We start from the raw sequence: 23325 nt of genomic DNA, 5'->3' as shown, positions 1-23325 counted from the left end.
TGAATTTCTGTATTAGGGGATGTTCAACTTAGTATTTTTCCTTTTTATCTACAGAATACTGTTTACTTTATAGTAATAGTTTCCAATTCAGTTAAGGCACTAGGTAGTCCAAATAAATTTCATTCAAGAAAAACAGCATGAAAAATCACCAAAATTATTTCACATTTATATATAACCAAGATTTTGAACAGCTTTAAAAAATTTTAATTCTGAAAAATAACACATCTTGGGTTCTATTTGTATGTAAACTCCATAAAAAAAGAGAGTATCTGTTCACCACTAACACTGTGCAGAACAATGCCTGGTATGTAGTAGGCACTCATCAAATACTCAGTAATGAGGCAAAATATGCATAATATCTTTATTATCTTAGCACAACGCAGAAAACAAGTTGCAAAATATTTTTTATTGTAAAAAGAGTCACCAGAGATTGACAATCCACATGTTATCTCAGAACATTTCCCTTAGTTTCTGAATTTGCTAGGTTCCTCTGTACCAGCAAGTCTCCATTCGCGTTCTCAGGTTTTATGGAACTTTTCAGATGTTGATTGACTATATGTATATATTGCTTAGAAACAAAAAACCCACCTATTAGAACCAGCCAAAACCAAACAGCAACTACAGTAAAATAAAATAAAATAACCCTTAGTTTCTGTTGTGCTTTTCTTTCACATTTTCCACAAAGAGATCTGTATACCTCAGGTGCTTTCAAATTTAACAGTAAAGTAAAATTAGTGCCTTAATCAAACAGAAAGATTCCAAAGAATTTCCCATTATTGAATCAAACCTCATGATATTTGCAGAATAATCAGATTTTTAATTTAGAAGTTAAAAAAATTAGAACTTACTTTAGACTGATTTTCCATATTTGAAAAACTAGTTATTTGCAGCATACAAATGGAACCAGTAGTGCAAAATGCATCAAGTTTTACATGATAAACACTTTCAACCTAATGGCTGCCTCAGAAGCAAAAAGTGAAAATTACATCTCAAAAGCAATCTAGACTTAGAAGTATCAAATGCTACTCTATCTCCACAGATTGCAAAATGATTTCAGAAACACATAAAACATACAACTGTTTTACAAAAATAGAAATTGGTCTTTACAAAATTTTAAAAAATATAACACTATTTGCAAATTCAAGCTAGTTTCACACTGAACTGGACAACACTTCCTCAGATATGAATTCTAATCAAATTTTACGTGGTTTGCCTTCACTACTCTTACATATTTCTTTCGAATCTTCAAGACTAAGTAATCAGTACTCTATCATGGAATTTTTAAGAGATTCACTGTCAAAGGTCTCATGAGATTTTTCATTCTAGAAATAAAGTGGGTGAATTTTTATCTAAAAATATCTTATTAAAAGTAGAAACTAATGTAATACGACATTTCTAAATAATTGATAATATATCAAATTTCTAGAAAGTATAATTTGGCAATTACCATTTGGTACTTATAAAACATAAATATAATCACAACAATTTTATGGAAAAATTGTTCATGTAAGGATACCTTCTAAATTTAGTGATTTATATGTCAGATCAAAAGTACTCCTAATTATACCCATTCATAAACACTCATTTTTTTACTTCAAAGAGCACCAATGTTGTTTCTTAAACCAAAAACTGAGACAGTAAGGACTTATATTTCATGTAACAGTGCTATTACAGTAAGGCACCACTTGGCATAAGAAAAAGTGAAAAAGTATTTCCAAATCATGTACAGTATTTTTGTCACTTGCATCATAATCATTAAGATGATTAGAAAAAAGTTAATATTATTAATTATTCATGTTATACTCCTGTTCCCATCTTTCTGGGCTTTTAGTTTTTGCATATAACTGAAATAAAAATAGTAATGTGGTATAGAATCTAGTAAATAAACATTTTTTCCTAACTCTCCAAGAAAACAATCTAGAAACAAACAAGAACAAGAAACCAAAACTGTATCTATTTGCAAACAGTCTATCCCTGAAGAAGAGTATAGGGGAGCGGAGAAGGAGGGAGGACCTACTTTCTACGGATTACATTTGAGGCACACAGATTGAAAGTTTCTCAGGCAAAGTCATGGCTAGAGTGAAATTGAGCACTCTGAATTTTACATTTTCCCTAAAACTGATTTCTCACAGTCACACAGTCACACCTGATTAAATATTTCAAAATGTGTCTTTAGTCACTGCTGTCATCATCATCGTCGTCAGATACATTATTTAAAGGCGACTTCAATGACTGGCTGTAAGAGTCTGATCTGGCAGGCTGGCACGTGGCCATGTCCCCAGTGGAAAGCAGGTCATAGCAGAAGTCACAAATCCGCACAGGCTTAGAGGACTGGCTAGGAAGAAGAAATCTTTTTTCAGAGCAGGGCCCGCAAACGACAAAACCACATTTGCGGCAATGGTGACGACGATTAACAGGTGTGAATTTAGCTTTCTGACAACGCATACATACAGTTGCCTCAGAGTCAGGAACCCAGACAGCAGCATGTTCATTAATGGGTGTCTTCCCACTTTTCGAGAGTAAATCAGTAACACATTTATTTATATGATTCATCCACTCTGATTTTTCAGTGGCAGTGGCAGCATAGACTGCAAATGATTTAGTTGGTGTCTTAATAAGCCATCCATTCCTTAAATCTCCCTCATCTTTGATGGAATCAATAGTAACATTTTCCAGAGGAATAATATGTTGTTTGTTGTATTTCTTCTTCTGGATGACAATATTGCCATACACAAGAATATCATTAAATAAGAAAAACTGCCTTGCTTTGGGCTTCTTTCTGCACAATTTAGTCAAGACTCCTTCTCCAATAAGAACTCGTCCAGGTATAGTTAAAGGTTGACCAGCTGCTCCAAAACAATTTTCCACTATACCTATACGTCTAGTGTTTGCTTCACTGTTGGCCAAGCGATCCACCATCTTTCACTAATAGCCTTAAAAAAAAAAAAAAAAGAAAATGAAATTAACACACAGAAATTATAAATTACACAACCTAACAAAGCATTGATTTTCACCAAGTCAAATGCTGTAATAGTCCTTCCCTCTAAGATAATTAAGCACACCAAAAGGGTTAACAATTTTTAATTTTTATAATCATCAAAAGACTTACTAACCATCTAAAAGTAACACACTATTTATAAAAGTATAACTTTTTACAGATATAAAAGAGTGAAAAAAAGCTGGACAATTAATGCCAACTGTGTGAAATAATAAACTCAGTTCTATAAAATTTAATCTTACCATGACCCTGAATTTTACCAAATATTTCACAAAGTAAGAAAATATTAGCCAAATATTACACAAAGTAAGAAAATCACTACCATTTTCTCAATAAAGTATTCCTATTGAGCTAAGCTCTTAATTCTCTCATTTTGATTACCAGATTGTTTCCCAACGTGTCTCTTTGCTTTTTTGCCTCGGAACGAATCCTTAAGCAATAATCTCTAAATGGCTAATGTGGCCCTGACATTGCTCAAAATGATTCCCCTTAACCTTTAAAATAAAGGCTCTGTAGCATGGTATTCAAAGTCATTCATTACTCAGTTCCTGCTTAACTACCTAGCTTTCCTGTCACTCCTTATCTCAAAGGATATGTTCACCTCAGGCTGGTCTCAAACTCAGGACCCTCCAGCTTAAGCCTCCCAAGTGCTACGATTACACATGTGTGTACCACCATGCCTGGTTTTCTTGTTTCCTTTACTACTTAGTACTCTTGCTAACTCCTACTCATCCTTCAAAATTCAGTTTAAATTATCTTCTCTCCTCTATGGAGCATTCTTTAAATTCCCATACTAGATTACACTTACCATACTCTGTATTGTCTAGCTTCAGTTTACCAGAAGACTGAAATCTGTCTCCTCCACAGACTCTATTGAACTCTAATAAGCAGATTTGATAGCCATTTTTGAAACATTAACAAGAACATTTTAACAATGTACAAAAAAAGAAATATTAATCTAATCATCATAGATTTAATCTCTATATCTAATATTGACTTCACTAAAGTCCCTGAGTAGTGTCCTACTTCAAACCTACTATCCTAGCTGGGTATGGCAGTCCATGCATACAATGCCAGCACTCTGGGAGGTTCAACAGAAGGATCACAAATTCATTAACAGCTTGGGCAATTTAATGAGATCCTGCCTCAAATTTTTTTTTAAAAAACGTGTATTTTTTAAAGGGCTAAGGGCATATAGCTCAATTCAAACCACGTACCACAGAAAACAAAAACCTACTAAATTATTACACAAGAACCAAATCATATTAAAGAAAAACAACATTTGAGAAAAGGACTATTTAAAGATTAAAAACTAACAGCATGGAGTAAATTCCAGCCATCAGTTTTACAAACTGACAATACTATTTGGCTTTTTGCTTTCATTATACACGAATATTTTTTTCAAACTTTTGTGTATGGGGGGGGGGGGTCATGGTAAGGATTGAACAACAGGGCCCTGTGCATACAAGGCAAGAGTCACTGCCAGCCCTTCAAACTTTTAAAGTCAGGGCCTTGCTATATTGCCCAGACGGTCCTCAAATGTTTACCATTCTACCTCAGCCTCCTGAACAGCTGGGATGACAGACATGTACCAATGCAAATGGCTTCCAAAACACTATCATCTTTACTACTCCTGAATTCTCTCCTCCAATATTGGGTCCTTATAAAGCTCTCTTGTCCCCCACAAGATTGGGTTCTGTCAGGTCTGAACGCTGTGCCCAAGAGTATCTCATAGTTCCAGACTTTGAAGGTTTTCTCTAATTGGTGGAATCTGCCAGTCAATTAAAAGTTTACCATTCTAGGCAAACGTATACTACATAACAGAAAATAAAAACTAATAAGCATTTTTTAAAAGCTCAATCTTCTAATAATTCAAGAAATGACATTAAAACACCAGGGTAGTTTTTCTTTACGAAATGAATTAAAATTTTTAAATTTCTTAAGATGTAGAAACTCTGAGAATATGAGGCAACAGTTACCCATGTATACTACAGAATATATGTGTACCTACGAATCTAGGTATCTAATCAAAACATATTTCACTCACATGCATAAAGGATACATGCAAGGGTATTCAGTACAGCACAATGTAACAGGAAAAACTGGAAAAGCTCATATATTCATCAAGAGGAATTAATCAGTATATCCTTAATCATATATACTGAGAATGAGATGGACGTAAGAATATCAGCCTGGATAGGCTGAATATCAGGAAAGGCTTAAGTTATTCATGTGGGGAAAATAGTTGACCCCATTTTTGTTTCAAATATACCATATATTTATCACACCTAATATGCTACAGATTTCAATACATCTTCATTCTTTGTCACTGATAAACGAAATAATGCTGCCAAATAAAAGGATACCCTTGATCCCAATCAAGGGTCATCTCAACTTCAGAAACATAAATTATAAAAGGTCTATCTTAAGACTTAATGAAATATACTATAAAGACATAATCATAGCTACTCATAAATGTGTATGTATACAAACAAAATAAAATTAGAAATTAGGCAGTACATATCAACCGTCTGGAAAGTATATTCACGGATAATTTTTCATACTTTATATTCACTCAACCATGTTTCTTAGGTACTGAAAAATACCTAGGTGCAGGAAAAATAATAATATCCAATACAGGTAAAGTTCCTGCCCTTCAGGTATTATTCTAGTTCAGGTAAGAAAACAGGAAACAAAATCAAGAACCATGTAATAATTAAATAAAGCCACTTTAAGAAGTGCTTTTAAGCACATCAACTAGAAACCACTCCAATTACACATTCAGGAATTATAAGCCTTTCTTGAGAGCTTGCTTCAAGGTTCTAGCAGGGGACCACAGCTACTCTATACCCTTGACCTCCTTTATTGGGAGTGGTCACTCTGTTCGACCAATCACGCAGCTTCAGGAGGGAGGCACATGGAGCATTGAGGAAGGAAGGGATCATTCACCTAGCCAGCCAGAACAGCTGAATCAACTTCTGGGGATCAGGAGGTTTGCCCTCACATTACAGAAAGGCCTTTCTAACACGATGTGCTTTTCTGCTGAATAAGGTGATACTAGATAGGTAAACATAAAAGTTAGGGACGAAGACTATTTCAGGTGAAAGTAACAACTACAAAGGCCCGAAGGCAAGAAATAGGTTTGTACTTTCAAAGAACTATTTATCTATTACTCCATCTCAATCAACTATTGATTCCACCCACTTAAATATACAGTTATTAGCTCTTGTATCATGCAAAAGAGTTTCCTGCTATGGCAACCACTGCAATACTACAAATATTATCTTTCCACATTTATTATATTCTGATTTTGAACATCTCAGACACCTGTAAAGTGACTAAAATTTTTATTGTTCTCCAAAGAAGCATTAAATAGTATTAGCTAAAATGTGACTTGCAGGAAAAACTAAGGAACAAAAACAGGTTATTGGTAAAACAGTGTAGAATTAACACTGAATCCAAGCAACGTGCGAGCTCTCTGCAGTCACAGCCTCATTTTCTACTCAGAACAACCTTATGCACACTATTAGCTCTATTTTATGGATGAGTAAACAGCCATAAAGAGGTTAAGTAAGTTGGCCAAGGCTGTCATATTAGAACAGGGCTCAAATCTGATTTGTGCTGTTAACAGTGTATTATGGTACACTAAATTGTTCCTTAAAATTCCAGTGACTCTGTAAGAACTCTGGAAAAGCTATTACTAACCTCTGGACCTTCACTGCAAACTAAAAATATTAAAGAAAGACATAGGAATACTAACTTGAACAAATCATCTAATGTATTGTGTCATGATTTGCATCAGCTGGACTCCTGATAATGTTTCTTTGCTCAAATTTTGCAATATATTAACGCGGAATCTTTGTTTGCAAATCTTCCTCCCTATTTAAGAATGATGCAACTGAGAAGTTTGAGGCATTATTAATTAGCATTTGGCTAAAGCAAATAGTTAGGTTTGACAGTGTCCATATAAATATACCTCATATAGCAAGTTACAAACTCACACTCATTTTTTTTTTTAAATGATGAATGACATATTCTATTATCCTTATTTTAGGGACCCAGCAGCCCACTTGGTTGATTTTATTCATGGGTTGGGACCTACATAGTATTTGAAAATAAACAACACACAGAACCTAAGGCCCATGGCTTTAAGATCCCTTTTCATTATCTTCTTGGTTCTGAAATATTTTCTATATGTGTCTGACATGAAAATCACTTAACTAGAGGATTTTGGAAGAGTACACCAATCCTGCTCTACACAAAGGGAGGAAGGAGGGAGAGAGACAAAAGAGAAGTGGGTAGTAATCAAATAGGAAATCAAAATATCATCAATTTGTCTATTGGCAGTACTGGTTATTGAGTCCAGGGCCCTCATATTGAGCTACATTCTCAGTCCTTTTTCATAATTTTTATTTTTTATGAATTTTGAAACAGTCTTGCTAAATTGCTAAATTGCCCAGGCTGGGCTTGAATTTATGATCTTCCTGCCTCACCCTCCCAGAAGGTTGAGATTACAGGTGCACTCCAAAGAAGCCTGGCTCAAAATACTTTAACCTCGGTTACTGCTAGGTACCTCAAAGAACAACATTCTTTACTAAGTAGATGAGAATACTATCCTTTAACTCAGAGTCTAAGCAGATGACGTCTTTCCCCACAAAGCCCAAACCCAAATTTTACGAAATAGCTCGGATTACAGGCTTGTGCCACCATACTGGGCTTCAAACACTTTTCTAAGGTGTAGAACCCAAGATTATTAAGCATCACCAGAGATTCAGTCTCCTCTCCTCTCCGTGTTTTCATTTCTTTTCCTGTTTTGTTTTTTTCAGTCCTGGAGATGGAACACAGGGCCTTACCCATATTAGGCAAGCATTCTACCACTGAGCCACACCCCAACCCCCTTTGCATATTTTACTCTTAGGGGGCAAGGAAAGAGGAAGCAGAACTGCAAAAATCCGGCCCAATTTGAGTACTTTCTCCTTTTACTGGAAAGGAGTATCAGGAAACACAGGAAAGTCAGAAAGAAAATGTTTCCATCCTGTGGCAGGGATAATGTCTTCAGGAGGAATTTCAAGAAAATTACTAGGTTACAAGGGATAAAATGTTTAAGATTCTTGCTACCTTTTACAAAATTTCCACTGTGGAAGGTAACACTACTTTAAGCAGAAGGATGACTATCTATCTGCAGTTTTCAGTGTTTCCAGGCAGGGTGATAATATCTCTTCCCAGGGGTCATATCTTCTTTTACTACTCAGTAATTCTGTAGGTGTCTCCTCACCAAAGACTACCTTTCTTTTCCTTTTTTTTAAAAAAGGTAGTTATATTTCTTTACAAGTAGTTTCTCAGAAACTGTACTTTTTTGTTACCACTTTGAATCTAATCTTTTAAAACTGTTAGTTAATACTGTTGACAGAACTGTATTTATGGTACTTTTCACATCCAGCCACTTCAAACAACTATATTTAAAATTTTCCAACTGATATTCTTTGCCTTTCTTTGCCTTCTTTTCCAGCAAATAGTGTCTAGCAGCCTTAACTTATGGTTAAAATGTAAGAACTATGGCATAACCTATCTTTTTACAAAGTCACCTTTTATAATCAGTTTAAAATAAGCTATCAAAGTATCAAGTTATCTCTTTCACAACTGTAGACAAGAATGGTATTTAATTGTTCATGCTCCATCCAAGTCTTTTGATAAATCTTGTTTTTAAAGTAGTATGTTCTTTAACAGGGGTGTCTACCACCTGTTAAAAATGTAATACAAGACATAAAAACTTTTTTAAAAGACAAAGGATTCTATTTACAACAGATGAGACTCAATTGTCATAGACTACTACATCCCAGTTCTTCCAACTGAAAATCAATACTTCTTATCTCGTCCTTGTGAGTCTAAAACAAAAACTAATCTATTTCTTACACACACTCATGATATTTGATATTAGTAAGTTTCAGTATTCAACTGTGTGACACAGCAGAAAAACCAATGAACAACAAATCAAAAGACTTGGATTATTCTAATCCTGCCTCAGACACCAGACTTCATACAAATTACTGTTCTTAAAAAGCAGCAGCAGCCGCCGCCGCCACCACCAGCCCTCTTGCCTTGAATTAAAGTCTGTACTGTCTTTAAAATGATGATCCTTTGATAGCAAGTGGGTCACATCTGATTTACAGTAAGCTTATTTGCCTACAAACTAATTTTTACTAACTTGAGATAATGTTTTGATTAACATTAATCAAGATTTAAAACTCCTGTTACTTCTGAACCAATTTGAGGGGGAGGGATACCAGGGATCGAACTCAGAACCTTGTACTTGCCAGGCAGGCATTTATGCCACTAAGCTAAATCCCTGGCCCTCCTGTTACTTCTGAATTGAGACTTTACAGAAAATGTAAAGGGAGAAGGCAAGACCAAAAAGAAAGTGAAATAAAAATAAATAATCTTTTAAAAAGACAGAGACAGAGGTATAGCTCTGTGCAGAAGGCCTTGGGTTTAATCTCCAGCACACCCTGCCTCACCCCTCACCCCATACCAATTAGCAACAAACTACCAAGGGCACCTTTTCCAAGGATAAATGTGTATTAAAGCAACTACTCACCCTGGAAGCATCATCTAAACAACAAATATTCTTGAGTACCTATCACTTGAAGGGATAAAGACATTTTTTACTTTTGAGAGTTATTTAACCTAATAACCAAAATAAGATAATCAAAAGAATTCTAGATAAAAAATCTAAATAAATTAGGATACAGCAAGAAATATTTGAAAATTTAGCAAAATAAATTTGGAATTTTTGTACATTTTACTACTTACTCCATCAATAAGAATCCCTTTCCACTAGAATTTCTGCCATTGTGACAAACCCATCAGAGTATTCACTGCAGAAATAAGTAAAAGGAATAGGTTTATTTTTTAGGCAAGCAAAGTAAAAGATAAATTACTGTATTTTATGTTTAATCTTACTAAAGTTGAACTGAGAAGAAATAAAACGTCAAGCTTTTGAATCACATATAGAAAGAAGTTATAATTACTTTTCAAAATCTCTACGAGGCACCAAATATGCCTCTTGCTTAAGTATTATTTTATACTCTCAGGCAAGAAAGGAAAGAAAGAATTAGCCCCGTGTAGTGGCACAAGCCTATAATTTCAGCACTCAGAAGGCTGAGGCAGAAAGATCCAAAGTTGAAGACCAGCATGGACTATAAGAGCTTGACCCTGTCTCAAAATAAAAAAGAAAACACATTTATTCAGCACCTACACATATTCACATTTTACTCTTTCATTTAATAATTGCAATTTTGTTAAATAAAACTATATCCATTTTACAAAATAATTGTCATAAACTAAGTAATTTTCCTGTGACTTCACAGCTATTTTTCTTCTCTTTTTTAATGTTTACATGTTATCATTGCATCTTGCCACCTTTAGAAAGATCCAGAAATACTTCATCCATGTGAATCATGATCATGTACTTAGTAAAAGTGGTGAATTTTTTAAAAATTAAATACATGATAAGAATAAACTGTTCGGAGCTGGGAATTTAGCTCAGCGGCATCAGCGCCTGCCTTGCAAGTGTGCGGTCATGAGTTCGATCCCTGATACCGATAAAAAAAAAAAAAAGAATAAACTGTTCAAAAGGCTTCAAATACTAAAAGGGAGCAAAGAGTAGAACTATGACTATTTGAGGGTAATCAGCAAAGCAGTTTCAATAGAAAACCCTATCATGGTATATAAAAACTAAATCATAGTTAAGATTTTAGAATATTTGAAAAACCAGCACAACTACACTGGGGAGCTTATATTCTTCAAAACCACAGGACAATACAGAATATAGACTCTGTTTTCTGTAAGTCCTTCAAGCGCCAGTCATCTATTACCTAAGGTAAAATTAACGTTTTTTCACTAGTCATGACCACATAACTCTATTTTAAAAATCTGATACCTAGGTTCATAAAATTGAATCTAAAATCTTTAACCAGATGTTCAAAGCCTTTCAACAGTCAAGTCCTAACCTGCTGTAACTTATTCTCCATCTACTTCTATATGTTCTCTTTGTTACAGTAAAACAATCTAGCTCACCAGGATATGCTTTGGGCTTCCTTGCTACCTGAAAGCTCAACATGTCTCTCTCTCTTTCTTGCTTTTCTCTATTTGCTGCAATCTCATCAGTCCCTCAAGATGCACACAGTTCACAAACTAACAGTCAGATACTATTTGAGTTTTAAATCTTCATACCATTGTATTTGTACTGTTTTATGGTACTTATAGTTTATTATGTTTATAAAAACTTAGGTAACTACTTATTCTCAGTTGATTTGGAGGTTCCTGAAAACAAGAATGTTATATGGTACAACTTTGTATTTCAAAGAGCATCTACAAAAGTATACATGGCATCAGTGTACACTGAGTTGAATATTAGCAGTTAGAAATGACAGCAGCTTCAAAAATCTGGAGTTTGCTAAAAAAAAATGTAAGATTTCACTACAAATCTGTTAATTTTCACACACACAAAAAAAAATCAGGAACTACACTCACTACAAATCTGTTAATTTTCACACACAAAAAAAAAACAGGAACTACACCATACACATCAACTGCTTTACTAGATACAGATTTTTAAATCACAAGCAAATGTAGTCCTTTAACTACACTTTTTATTTTTATCTTATTTGTGTGTGTAATAGGGAGGGTCACATTGCATTTCAGGCTGGTCCTGAACTCACTACATAGCCCAAGCTAGCTTCAAACTTGCTGTGATCCTCCTGCCTCAGCCTCTCAACTGCTGGGATTATAGGCATCAAGCCCAGCATTCATTTAACTATATCTAATTATAAATTAAGTATTGAGCACGGCAAAGCCTGTTTAAAAAAAAAAAACTCAAATCTGATGATAAAAGACTTTTCTCTCTCCAAAACCACAGCTGTTCAGCTAGTAAATAAAAAATAAGTGCATCATCAACAAAATTCAGATTTTAAAAACTGCATCATTTGAAAAAGTATTTGTATAAAGGCAGTTGAACAATGCTAACAGCTGTAAAATAAACACTGTACCACACTTGAAAAATGAAGCTCCATTAAAACACTAGTGTTGGGGGCTGGGGATTTAGCTCAGCAGCATAAGCGCCTGCCTTGCAAGTGTGTACTGATAAAAAAGAAAAAGACAAAAAAAAACACTACTGTTGGAACTGGTCATTCCATCACAACCCTAACAAATTTTCTTTAGTATCATTCAAAATAGTTTCAATCTGCTCAGTACATTCTAAACTTTAGGCCTGATATGAAAAAAGAATGAAGCTGACACTAGGAATTAAGATACATACCACAAGTTTTAATATAAAGCACAATGAAGTTACGTGTTATAATAAAAATAGCAACAATCTTAGGCAGCAGAAAAAGGAAAGAGTAAGAGTGGCACACGGGGCATATAACATCTGAACATCTGAAAGAGTGAGTGAAACTTTGAAAGACAAAAACTTGGTAAATAAAGGGACAGTGCAGTGAAAGTAAAACGTGCTAAAGCAGAATTCACTTATCAAGTTATCATAAAAGTAGAAGAGAAAGTAATGAACAGTCTGAAGCTTGAAACAGAACTAGAATAAATTCAAATGCAGAATTACAATAACGATATAAAGAACAAAATTAAAATTAATCCCCTGATTTTTAGTCTAAGTAATATGACAGCAAATAAAACAAATAATTTTCAATGCACATTTCAAGTACCCAAACATTTACTGTACTGACCAATTACTCTGTGCAAAGCAGTATTAAAGTCTGATACGTAAGTACATTTAATTCATGCATTTCTATAGGAAGACAATGACAGGTGTAAATAAGAAAATAAGAGCTTTGGTACCTCTCTGTAAGAGGCTAAGAACTAAAGAATATGATTAACTCAAATCAGTGCACTCTAAAATAGCAGAGGTCAAACTAAAACAACCATTTAATTTAAAAAGAGTGATGAAAGTCCTAGGCCAAAGGACTTGACTACAGTTGACTGGTGATGTAATTTTAACTAAGTGAGATATCTAGGACCCAATCTTTTTTTCTTTCTTTCTTTCTTTTTATCGCTAGGGGGGATTGAACTCACAACCACCTGCTTGCAAGGCAGGTGCTTATGCCGCTGAGCTAAATCCCCCGTTCCTAGGGGCCAATCTTAAGGAAGTACGAATGCAAGGGTCTTGAACCAAAATGAGCCGGGTTACAATATTTGGCACAAGTCAAGGCAGATGATGATACATAATCTATTACCCAGAGAGATCAGGCTGGATGTGGCAAGGCCAGGAGAAGGTATGGTAGTGGAATAAAACTTTGGTATAAGACGGTAACAAACTGCAAAATAAACATCAGATTAAAGAGTTTAGATTTTATTATACAGGCAACAGAAGACAAAAGTTTTTAAATAGGAAAGCATTAACCAATACACAGAAGCAGTACACAGGAAAGAAAGAATATAAGGAAGCAGCTTGATGGCAAAGAGACCAACCAGTCAGGAGTATTACAGCAGTCTCCAAATGGAAGATAACAAAAGCCTGAAACACAATTGGCAGCAAAAATGAAAAGGGAAGGATGAAAATAAGAAAGATCACTGAGGAATAGCAGAGAAGATTTATGAACTAACTGAATATGTGGATGAAATAAAACTGAAGTGTGAGTACCACTGGATGGATACCTTGACGAGAAGTTGTTATTCTGAGACACACTTCTTTTGAAACCCTTCATTAGTGAGTTCAAAGTCAGCCTCAACTACATGGTGAGATTCTGTCGCAAGAAACCAAAAAAAAAAGACAGTCATCTTTGAGACGGAGATGCCCAGCTAAGTAAAGAGTTCCAGGACATAGAGATTTGCTATCATCTACCTAGAGATGTTAGTCTGTGGAAGACACAGGATGCTAAACTTGGGGGCCAAACCTAGTTTAAAAACAGGAGAACTAAAGGAGAAAAGAAGGAAAGGAAAAGAAAAAAGATAAATTTGTATATACACACTTAAGATAGCTAAGATGACTGTGGTACTAATTCTGTTAAGTTCTTGGAACAAAACAGTTAACATTCATAGGATCAGATCAATTTTCCATGTTTATATCTGGTAACCTGAGTAACTCTTTTGAAGGTAACTATGCAAACCTCCTTAGTTACGTTCATTCTGTTCATTCTTTTTTGTTCGTACCCCCTTGTTTTGAGGGTCTATACTGTCATTGTTTTGGGCTCTTTGTTGTTATTTGTCTCTTTCATTTCTTTTCTCCTAATTTTTTGTTTTTTGTTTTTGTTTTGTTTTTCCTCTAATACAGAAAGGATAGATGTACATGTATAGGCTTATACATGCCTAGAACTTCATCTAAAGGGTTTGTAAGAATTGATTTTATTACTTGTGATATGAACAGCTACTTTGAAGAAAACAAGACATTACAGTAGCCATTGCTATTTCCTATCATCTTGTTGTGAAGTCCAGTAATGCTTTTATTCTTTGTTTTGACTGCTTTTAGTCTGTTTTATATTATTTAATTTCAATATGTGTGAAGGTACGGACAACTATTCTGAAGAGAATAAAAGATGCTATGGTAGCCACTGTTGATTTTCCTATTGTCTGGTTTTGAAGGCCTGTAACACTCATTGTTTTGTTTTGATGGGTTTTATACTATTTTGTCTTGCTTGAATTCATTATGTGTGAAGATATGGACAACTACTTCAAAGAAAACAAGAGACATTATGGTAACCAGTGTTCATTTCCTATTGTCCTGTTTTGAAATCCTGTGTTGCTTGCATTGTTCTGTTCTGATTTGTTTTATTTTGCTTTTTGTTCTATTCTCTTTAAAATTAAAAAAAAACCTTAAAAGCCAGGAGAACAAAAGGAATTAAGAATAGCATAAAAGAGAGCAAAATGAATCTTTTTAATGTGATTTCACATTTAACATTTATGGCAATAATTTGCCACAAGGTCACACCGAGCAGTAGAACATGGAATATTTGAGGACTAATGGTAATATATGATAAAATATTTTAGAAAGCTTGACCTTTGACACTAATTTTTACCCATGAAAATTTATCTTGGAGAAATAAATGAGGGGAATGGAGAGGGTACTACATATAAATAAAATGCTTTCTGGCATTAATTCTAGTAGTAAAAAAACAAAACCTGAATTTCTAGTCATCAAGGAATAGTTAAATATATTATAGAAAAGTCAACTATCATAAAAGAAAATATTTTACTGTATAAATATTTTAAACATGAAGGAGGAACATTAAAAGTTAAAAATATTTGTAAAATATGGCAAAAGTTCAATACACCCTGCCACACACACACACACAAAGGATTAAACACAGGGCCTATGCAATGACCTACAATCCCAACTTAATTTTTACTTTTATCTAGAAACAGGGTCATGATAAATTGCCCCAGTTGGGTTTGAACATAACAATCTTCCTACCTCAGCCTGTCAAAGTACAGGGATTACAGGTGTGTACCATCACACCCAGCCCACCATTCTTAATATATATGGGCTTCTGCAATTCCATAAGAAAAATAAAAATGTATGTTAAGATACAAATGGCAATTTCAAGACTAGCAAACAGAAAATGCTGGTTTTCATTCATAATTAAAGAAGAATTCAAAATAATATATTATTCACCTCTTTAAAATGTCAAGAAAAATGGGTTCTCATCATCTTGACAGTATTTACACATTTCTATTTCCAACAATATATACGAAAATAGTAGATCAGTGTACAAAGCTATTCATATGAAATTCACTGCAGCTCTGAAAAGCCAAAAACCTAAATATTTAACAACAGAAGGCTAATTAAATATATCATGGCATATCCATGGATTTTCAGGCAGCTTTTAAAAGAACACAGATTAATACTTAATGTGGAAAGCTGTTAAAATATTTTATTAAAAGATTTCTGAACAATACATATAGTATAAACCTGTTTGATTTTTTTAAAAGACTACAGTGTTATATACCAGAAGGTTAGTCCTGGCTATTTTATAATGAACACATAATCTCTCACGACAAAAGAAAAAAGCTCTTAAATTTAGGGACAGCTGGGCATGATGGTACATAGCTGTAATCTCAGCACTGAGAACATTGAATCAAGAGGATTTCTGTGAGTTCGAGGCCAGCCTGGGCTACATAGTGAGTTCATGGCCAGCCCTGACCTACATCCCCCTCCCCCAAAAAAAGAAAAAAATAAACAAATGTGAAAATGTATAGAAAGATGCAAGTAAAATACACTACATGTAAAATTAATAAAAAATATGATGGCTGAATACAAAAACCTTTTGACTGAAACATACGCAAAAAATTAAACAGTTCCACTTCCACACATGAAAAAAAGATGAAGATGATGCAAAGAAAACAGAAAATTCACATCATAAAATCTCAAATATTGCTGAAGGAAACAAGGTCATCTGTTAGCAACTTTAGGAGGATGAAAAGAGAAAATAAGTCAACTTGTAGATGAGTAAAAACAGAAATGAGCTAAAACACAAATATTAGGAAAACAAATACATAACAGTCACCACTGTGTGACGTTCTGGGAGATGAGGGATGGGGACAGAAGTAGAAAAAGTGGTAATATTTACAGGTTAAGGATTGATCAGTTATATCCATCAAAGGTCAAGGAGGAAAGAGTCCCAGCACTTTTTGCTGAGGCAAAAAGATTACAAGTTCCACCAAGATGGGCAAATTTAGCAAGACACTGCTTCAAAATGAAAAAGTAAAAAGGGCTGGGGATGGAGTTCAATATTAATGCCTTGGACTGACTCCCTAGTATAACACCAAAAAAAGAAGAAGAAAAAGGAAGAAGAGGAGGGAAATATGTAATGTGAGTGTGCTAGTATAATTAGAATATAAATTACAGAGATGAAGGTTGAAAAGAAAGCATGGAAGGGACTGGAGATGATAGGACAAAGAACTGCTTCACCAAGTATGATGAAAAACACAAACAGCAAGTGAGCCACAGGAGTTTATTCTAGGTAGAGTGGTTCTGAATGATGACAAGGTTCATAATAGTTATATATATATAGGTTGCGGAAGAGGAAGTGAAGCTCACTGGAGTTTATGAACCCTAGTTTCAAATGTGGCCTTTCTAGCCAGAAATGAATATAACTGTTATTTAATGTACTTCACTGTCTTCACTTGCAATAACATCCTTTATAGAAATTTGGCTGACAGTTAACCTCTACATTTTACTCAACCACAAATACATAGAATAAAAAAGGGGGAGGTAAATCAAAGGATCTTCACCCTCGCTGTAAATCATGAGTGCTAAAAAAAAAAAGGGAGGAGAAGCTAAACTATACTCTGACCCCAAAAATTCTGTTTTGTTTCAGGGTACAGAATAGACGTAAGTAATTTTTAGAAGCTCCTCAGGAAATTCTAATGCCCTGCCAAGTTTGCGAACTGAACTAGGTTATTTCTAAAGGCTACTTCCCTTTTAAAATTTAAAACTGATTCTTCACACCCGGTTCACTTGCTAAAATAATACTATCAGGTGTCAGGCATTTCCACAAACAAAACATCTTAGTAAATCTTTAAACCCCATGATGTAAATACTTCTGTGTCCATTTCACAAATTTCTCCAGTGAAACTTAGAGAAGTGAAGATAACAATCAAAAGCTAGCAATAAGCAGAGGCCAGGATTTTCAGTTTGTTTCATTTGTTCCAGTATGCCCTATACACACTTGTTTTCTTCCTGGTACACTCAAACACCAATCTGAATGCCTTTTATTTTCTTCCCAGGACCTTCCCATATTATGCACACTAGCATATGGCTTACAGACTGACTAGGAGAAACTTATCTTGGGTGAGGGCTGCTGGAAATTAATCCCAAATCCTACAGTTAACAGAGATTTTGCAACTGAAATTAACACCAAAAAAAACCACACCTATTAAGTATTTTTTAATTCAGTTAAGTCAGCACACACATTGCTGTCAGGCAGGCAGCTGAAGTACAAAGCTGGCTCTCAATCAATAGAAAAGCAACTTCTTTTTCTTTTTTTTTGGTACTGGGGATCAAACTCATGACCTTGTACTTACCAGGCAGGCACTTTAGCCACTGAGCTAAATCCCCAGCCTCTAGAAAAGCAACTTCTATATGCCTTCATTAAGCAAAACATTCTAAAACTGTAAGACAGTTCTGGCTAGGACAATAAAGAGATTTGTCCTATTAAAGGGTCTAAAAACATAAAAATGATCCTTTAAAATATTAAAGCATTAATATTTCTATGAAAGTGGAAAGTTTCAGTCACACTTTAAATTAATAATAATCCTTTTGGTGATCTGTGGCCACTCTTCATTCACCAGTGATTAAATACTTCAGCCCACTGATTTACTTGGAAATTTCATAAATATTCAAGTTCTGCACACTTAGGCCAAAATTCATTCAGTTATGAAGGTAAATTCTGAGGGGATAAACCAGTGCATTAATGGAAAACTTAATAGAAGAGATTTAACCACTGCACCTATGGAATTTATAATAAATTCATGAAACATATTTACAAGACACAAACACGTGTGCTCATCTATTCAAATCTTTCCTGAGCATCTGTTATGTTCTCAGCTTGTTAGGGATGAGGAGGCAAATCAGAAACAATGTGATGCCTGCTGTCAATCAAGGAGGTGTCATTACCAATCTGTACAGTGCTTTTAGTTGAATCCATTTCTGAGGAGAGAAAGGGAGTGCAATAGAAGATGAGGTGGAAATATTTTAACTAGTATACGTTAAAGTGAGTATTTTAAGAATTAAAAACTTTAGGGCCAGGGATTTAGCTCAAGTGGTGTAAGTGCCTGCCTGGCAAGCACTAGGTCGTGAGTTCGATCCCCAGTACCAAAAAACTTTACTACAAAACCCCTTCTAAATCAGGTCTCCAGGAAACATACTTAACAGCTAAATTCAAACCTGAAAGAGCAGCGTTAAGAACAAACAAGACAGCTCCACGGAAATGAGTTATAAACAAACTTACACAACAGGGACAATGAAAATTTTTCAGTCATAAGAACTCAAGTTCAATACCAGCTTTGCTGCTAAATTTGTTAAATTAGGTCAGTTCAACTCTTAACTCTTGGTCAACAAAAAAAAGTATGTTGAAGGCAACTAAAACAAGGCGCTCTTAAGAACTAAGGAAACTGGTAGTCAATACTAAGCAAAAGGTGTATGTTTACCTATGATGGAGTAAAAACAGAAGTTCTCCAAGACTTGGTTTACAATTTACTGTATTTGTGGTTCAGAGCCCTTTCACCACACTTTACAAACTTTAAGGTTAAGTGCCTCTGTTTAAAAATGAATTTATATTCATTTGCTTGGTAGTTCACGCTGAATTCTTAGTCAGTATACCAGTTTTGTTTTTTGAGGCGATTACAAGTGCTTTCCAAACAGGTAACGTAATACTGTTCACCTCCCAGGGCTGTCATGACCCGAAGAGATTAAAATTTTCTATTTTATTAATAGAAATTTGTTAATACTGAATTAACCTGAGGACCCCACGAGCTGCTCCAGCAGAGTTAAAGGGAAATGCTCAGAACAAGGTCAGCAAAAGCACCTTTAAGGAGCCAAAGGGGAAATCTGAAACGTCAAGACCGCTCTGCCTTACTCCTAAGAGAATACGTCCTCAGCCCACGTCTGCGTCTCCAGCTCGCCTTAACCGGCAAAGTGACCGAGTACACAAGACAAGTCGGAGCCGCAGGTCCGCGCGAGGCCGTGGGTCGCGGGGCCCGTTTCCCTCGCTCGCTCCGCCTGCACGCGAGGCTCCTCGGGCTCACGGCCTCTGATTACACTCCGTGCAGAAAAAATAAATTGGACCAAAGACTGAAACTTTAAAAAACCTCCAAGTGACACCGTCGCTTCTTTCAGAGGAAGTCGTGCGGTGCCTTTATTCACCGCTCGCCACAGAAAACCCGCCGCCCGAGTTACAGCCCGGCGTCCCCACAGACGCCAGCGCCGCAAACTTTTCCGACAGAAACGCGTGGCGGCCCAGAGACGCCGCCGGCCGCGTCCAGGACCCCGGCCCGAAGCCCCGGGACTTCTCGCCGCACTCCGGGCGCCGCACCCCGGGCCGACCCTCCCCGCGGCCCCCCGAGGCGGCGGCAACCGGCGACGGGCGCGGCTCCGAGCGCCCGGTTTCTCGCAGACCCCAACATGGCGTCCGCCGCCGCCGCCCGCGCCGACGACACCTCCCCGCGCCGCGGACGGCCCGGGACCGCGGGGGGCGGCGCCGGCGGAGCCCGCCGCATCCTCCCCGCCGCCGGCCGCCCGCGGACCACCAACCCGCCCGCACCTACCCCGCCGGGCGCGGGCAGCGGCAGCGGCTGCGGCGCCGAAGGTCCGAGTGCTCCTGGTCGCAGACGCCGGGCGCGGCTTAGCCCGTCCGCAGCCCCGGCCTCGCAGGGTGTGTACGGCTGTGGCCCCGCGCAGCCAGCGGGATCCGGACGCGGCCGGCCCCCGGCTCCGCCGCTCGCAGGTGACGCCCCCGCCCCTCGGGTCGAAGCCCACAACGGCCACCAGGGCGGGCCTCTCTGCGCGCGCACGGACAAGCCCCAGCCCACACGCCGGGCGCGGGCGCAGGCACGAGAGCAGGCGAACCACCCCGCGCGCTCCCCGCCCCTTCTCCCCTCCCTCGCCCCGCCCTCCCGTCCCGCGCGTCGCGCTCGGGGGCGGGGCCCGGGGGAGGCCGCGCCCACCTGCGCAGCCCTGGGGGCGGGGAGGGGGTTCCCCTGGCTTAATTGCGGTGACGCGATCAAGGAGCTGTGGGCAGCGCGTGGGGCGCAGCTCCTAGCTGCCGGCTTGGGGAAGTCCTTGGAAAAGACACTATTCAGCTGTCAGCAAAGTTCTCGGCAACACTGGAAAAATGAAAGGAAATCCCGCCGGGTGTGGTAGTGCACTCGGGAGGCTGAGACAAGAGGATCATTGCGAGTTCTAGGCCAGCCTGGGCTAGAGTCAGCTCGAGGTCAGTCGGAACCGTACAGCGAGTCCTTGTCTTTAAATTAAAAAAAAAAAAAAAAATCAGGCAGGCTTTGTTTGGATTTCGGTGCCCAAAGGTATCAGTTTAAACAATTTGCTAGCTCTGAGTTGCAGCAAGACGCCCCTGTCTACCTGTCATGTGTCGCTTTGTTTTCCCTAAAGCTTCTACTTCCTCGTCCCCACGTGCTTTCTTTTAAGTGCATCCCTCAGAATTCTGGTCTCTCCCATATTTCTTTGGCGACAGGAGACCTCAGATGACCTAGCTCATACACCTAGAAGCTGTGGTCACAGTGCAACGTACAATGTTAAATGTGCCCTCCTTCGTTTACACCGAAACCCGTTTGCTAAACGCTGTAGACACTGTGCCAAGAGATCAAAGATACTAGGGATAGCCAAGCAATGGGGATAGAAAAGAGTGGCATATACTTTTAAACCAAAATGTGTGTGGAGGTGGAAGTGGAGTTTGCTCAATTTTGTATTTCCAGGAGTTTTAAAACTTTTGATTACTGTGGTAATAGAGCCACTACCAACCAAGCAGCGCGCCTAGAGCGCTAAAGGGAAAGAAGCAGGCAGGTTCCAGTTCTGCCTGTTTTCCACCTGCACTTCCGCCTACAGTTCTCCAAGCTTTCTGTTTCCCATCCTCCCCTATTTCAATGCCTCTGAAACCAACTAAATTTTAGCTATAGCTAGAGCAAAATGGGCAAACATGAACCATTTAATAGGAAAAGTTATAGGATCATGATCTTTATGTGTGTTAGCTCTAAGCTGTCTCTGTAGGCACGCTCAAATGTTTCACTGTCACCCTACTCCATCTTCACTCAGCCTTACCCTTAGTGGCATGAACACCAGTCTTTCATGGAAAAAGGGATTGAATTTTTAAAAATATAATTCCCTTAAACTTTGAAATTAGGAATTGGTATAGTTGATTGGTTTCCCAAGGTCTGATGTAAAGCATTAGTCATATTTAGTCACCCACAGATATCAACAAGACTGTTGCCCTCTGCCAAATACACTTTTTAGCACAGTACAGTGCATAGGTCAAGCCAGAATTACTGTACCCAAAATCTTGGCTTTGCCACCAACTATGTTTCCTTGGGTATCTCCAAGTATTATCTTACTTTCTCCATTTGTAAAATACACTGGTAAAAATATCTGCCCCATAGCATCCTTATGAAAATTAAATAAATTAGTATTTGTGAAGTACACTCCTACATGTTAAGTGCTAGGGAAATGTAAAATTAATTATTTAACATCTATGTAGTATATATGTGTAACGGTTAACACTTACGTTTCCCCAAAGCTTCATGAGATCAGAGATGGGAATGGTAGAAGGTGATTAGATAATGGAGGCTGTACAGCAGTCTTGGTGTGAGGAGATAGAACCTGGTCGGCAGGGGTGGTCACAGGAAGCATGACCTGAAGATATCATGTCTCCCTCCTTGGCTCTGCCCTTTTCTATCTGCTCCCCCACTTCATGATGTGAGCAGTTTCTTGCCTGCTGTACCTCTCTGAGATGCCAGTCAAGGACTGAAACATGGACCAACATAAACCTCTCCTCCTTTAAATTGGGGATATTGGGTATTGTGTTCCAGCCAAGAGGAAAGTGATTAACACAGCATATGTATATGAATATAACTTACTAAAATTTTCCTGTTGGGTATTTAATCCTGTAAAACATGCAAAAAGCCAGGAATAATGATTTAAATACACAGCAGGGTATGTTTTCTATCTGTACTCTACATATTCTGTGCTCTCTCTGGGATGTGTGCTCCATAATTTGAAGACCATTTGTTTAGAGAAGGGCTAACAGAACACTAGCCACATGTCTTTGGGATTTTTTTGTTTTGTTTTGTTTTTGGCACTGGGGATTGAACTCACAACTTCAAGCTTGCCAGGCAGACAGTTATGCCCACTGAGCTAAATCCCTGGCCCACATGTCTCAATTAAAATTTCATTAAGTTAAAATTTTACTTCTTTAGCCACATTGACCATATGACCATTGGACAATGCAGGTAAGTGGGTCTCCAGGATGCAGCAAGGATCTGAAGTGAGAACTGGAGAACACAGGAGAGGAAAGAAAGGGACTGAAATGCAGAAGTGGGTGTGGAAAAGGGCATTTTTTCCTCTTGATCCTAGCTCCCAGTGTGAGAGAAGCAGCTCAAACCTACAGAGGCAGCTAACTGCCGGTGATTCCAGAGGCCTCCACAAAGAAACATTCTAGTGGAATGAAGCAGAAGATGCCATAGAGTGCACTGACTGGTGAGTGATTCAAATCCAATTCACACATCTTCAGGAGAGGGCTACTGGCTGTTGCCATTTGGAAAGGGGCCAGCTGAACTCAGGACTCAGAGCAGCAGAGGATTGGCTCCATCGAGGG

The 23325-nt window shown here is 37.6% G+C and overlaps 2 protein-coding genes across 3 annotated transcripts in view; one reads left to right on the top strand and one right to left on the bottom strand.

Annotated features, from left to right (window-relative positions):
• Window positions 1–337: 337 nt before the first annotated feature.
• Window positions 338–20410, bottom strand: Plekhf2 (pleckstrin homology and FYVE domain containing 2). Of its 2 annotated transcripts, XM_063257586.1 has the most exons (3): window positions 20270–20410; window positions 9809–9873; window positions 338–2933 (listed from the first exon to the last, which is right to left on the bottom strand). In XM_063257586.1, the coding sequence occupies exon 3, from the start codon at window positions 2917–2919 to the stop codon at window positions 2173–2175; it is 747 nt and encodes a 248-aa protein (XP_063113656.1). In that variant the 5' UTR covers window positions 2920–2933; window positions 9809–9873; window positions 20270–20410; the 3' UTR covers window positions 338–2172. The 2 variants fall into 2 exon arrangements, with proteins under 2 accessions (XP_063113656.1, XP_063113655.1); XM_063257585.1 differs by lacking the exon at window positions 9809–9873 and having other exon boundaries at window positions 20270–20407.
• LOC106025864 (translation initiation factor IF-2) overlaps window positions 19567–23325 on the top strand; it is a 17981-nt gene continuing 14222 nt past the window's right edge. The window contains exons 1-2 of the mRNA XM_063257587.1: window positions 19567–20934; window positions 23085–23207. Of these exons, the coding sequence (XP_063113657.1) occupies window positions 20127–20864 (738 nt within the window). The 5' untranslated portion in view covers window positions 19567–20126 and the 3' untranslated portion in view covers window positions 20865–20934; window positions 23085–23207. The remainder of the gene's footprint in view (window positions 20935–23084; window positions 23208–23325) is intronic.

This window comes from Cavia porcellus, unplaced genomic scaffold (assembly GCF_034190915.1).
Source record: "Cavia porcellus strain 051 isolate PalLab524CR breed Dunkin Hartley unplaced genomic scaffold, mCavPor4.1 scaffold_10, whole genome shotgun sequence".
NCBI lineage: Eukaryota > Metazoa > Chordata > Mammalia > Rodentia > Caviidae > Cavia > Cavia porcellus.
Note: the sequence above shows the minus strand (reverse complement) of the source record. Positions and strands in the feature narration are given on the sequence as shown.

Excerpts from the sequence above, each read along its gene's own strand:
- Plekhf2 (XM_063257586.1), bottom strand. The coding sequence starts at position 2,919 with ATGGTGGATCGCTTGGCCAACAGTGAAGCAAACACTAGACGTATAGGT.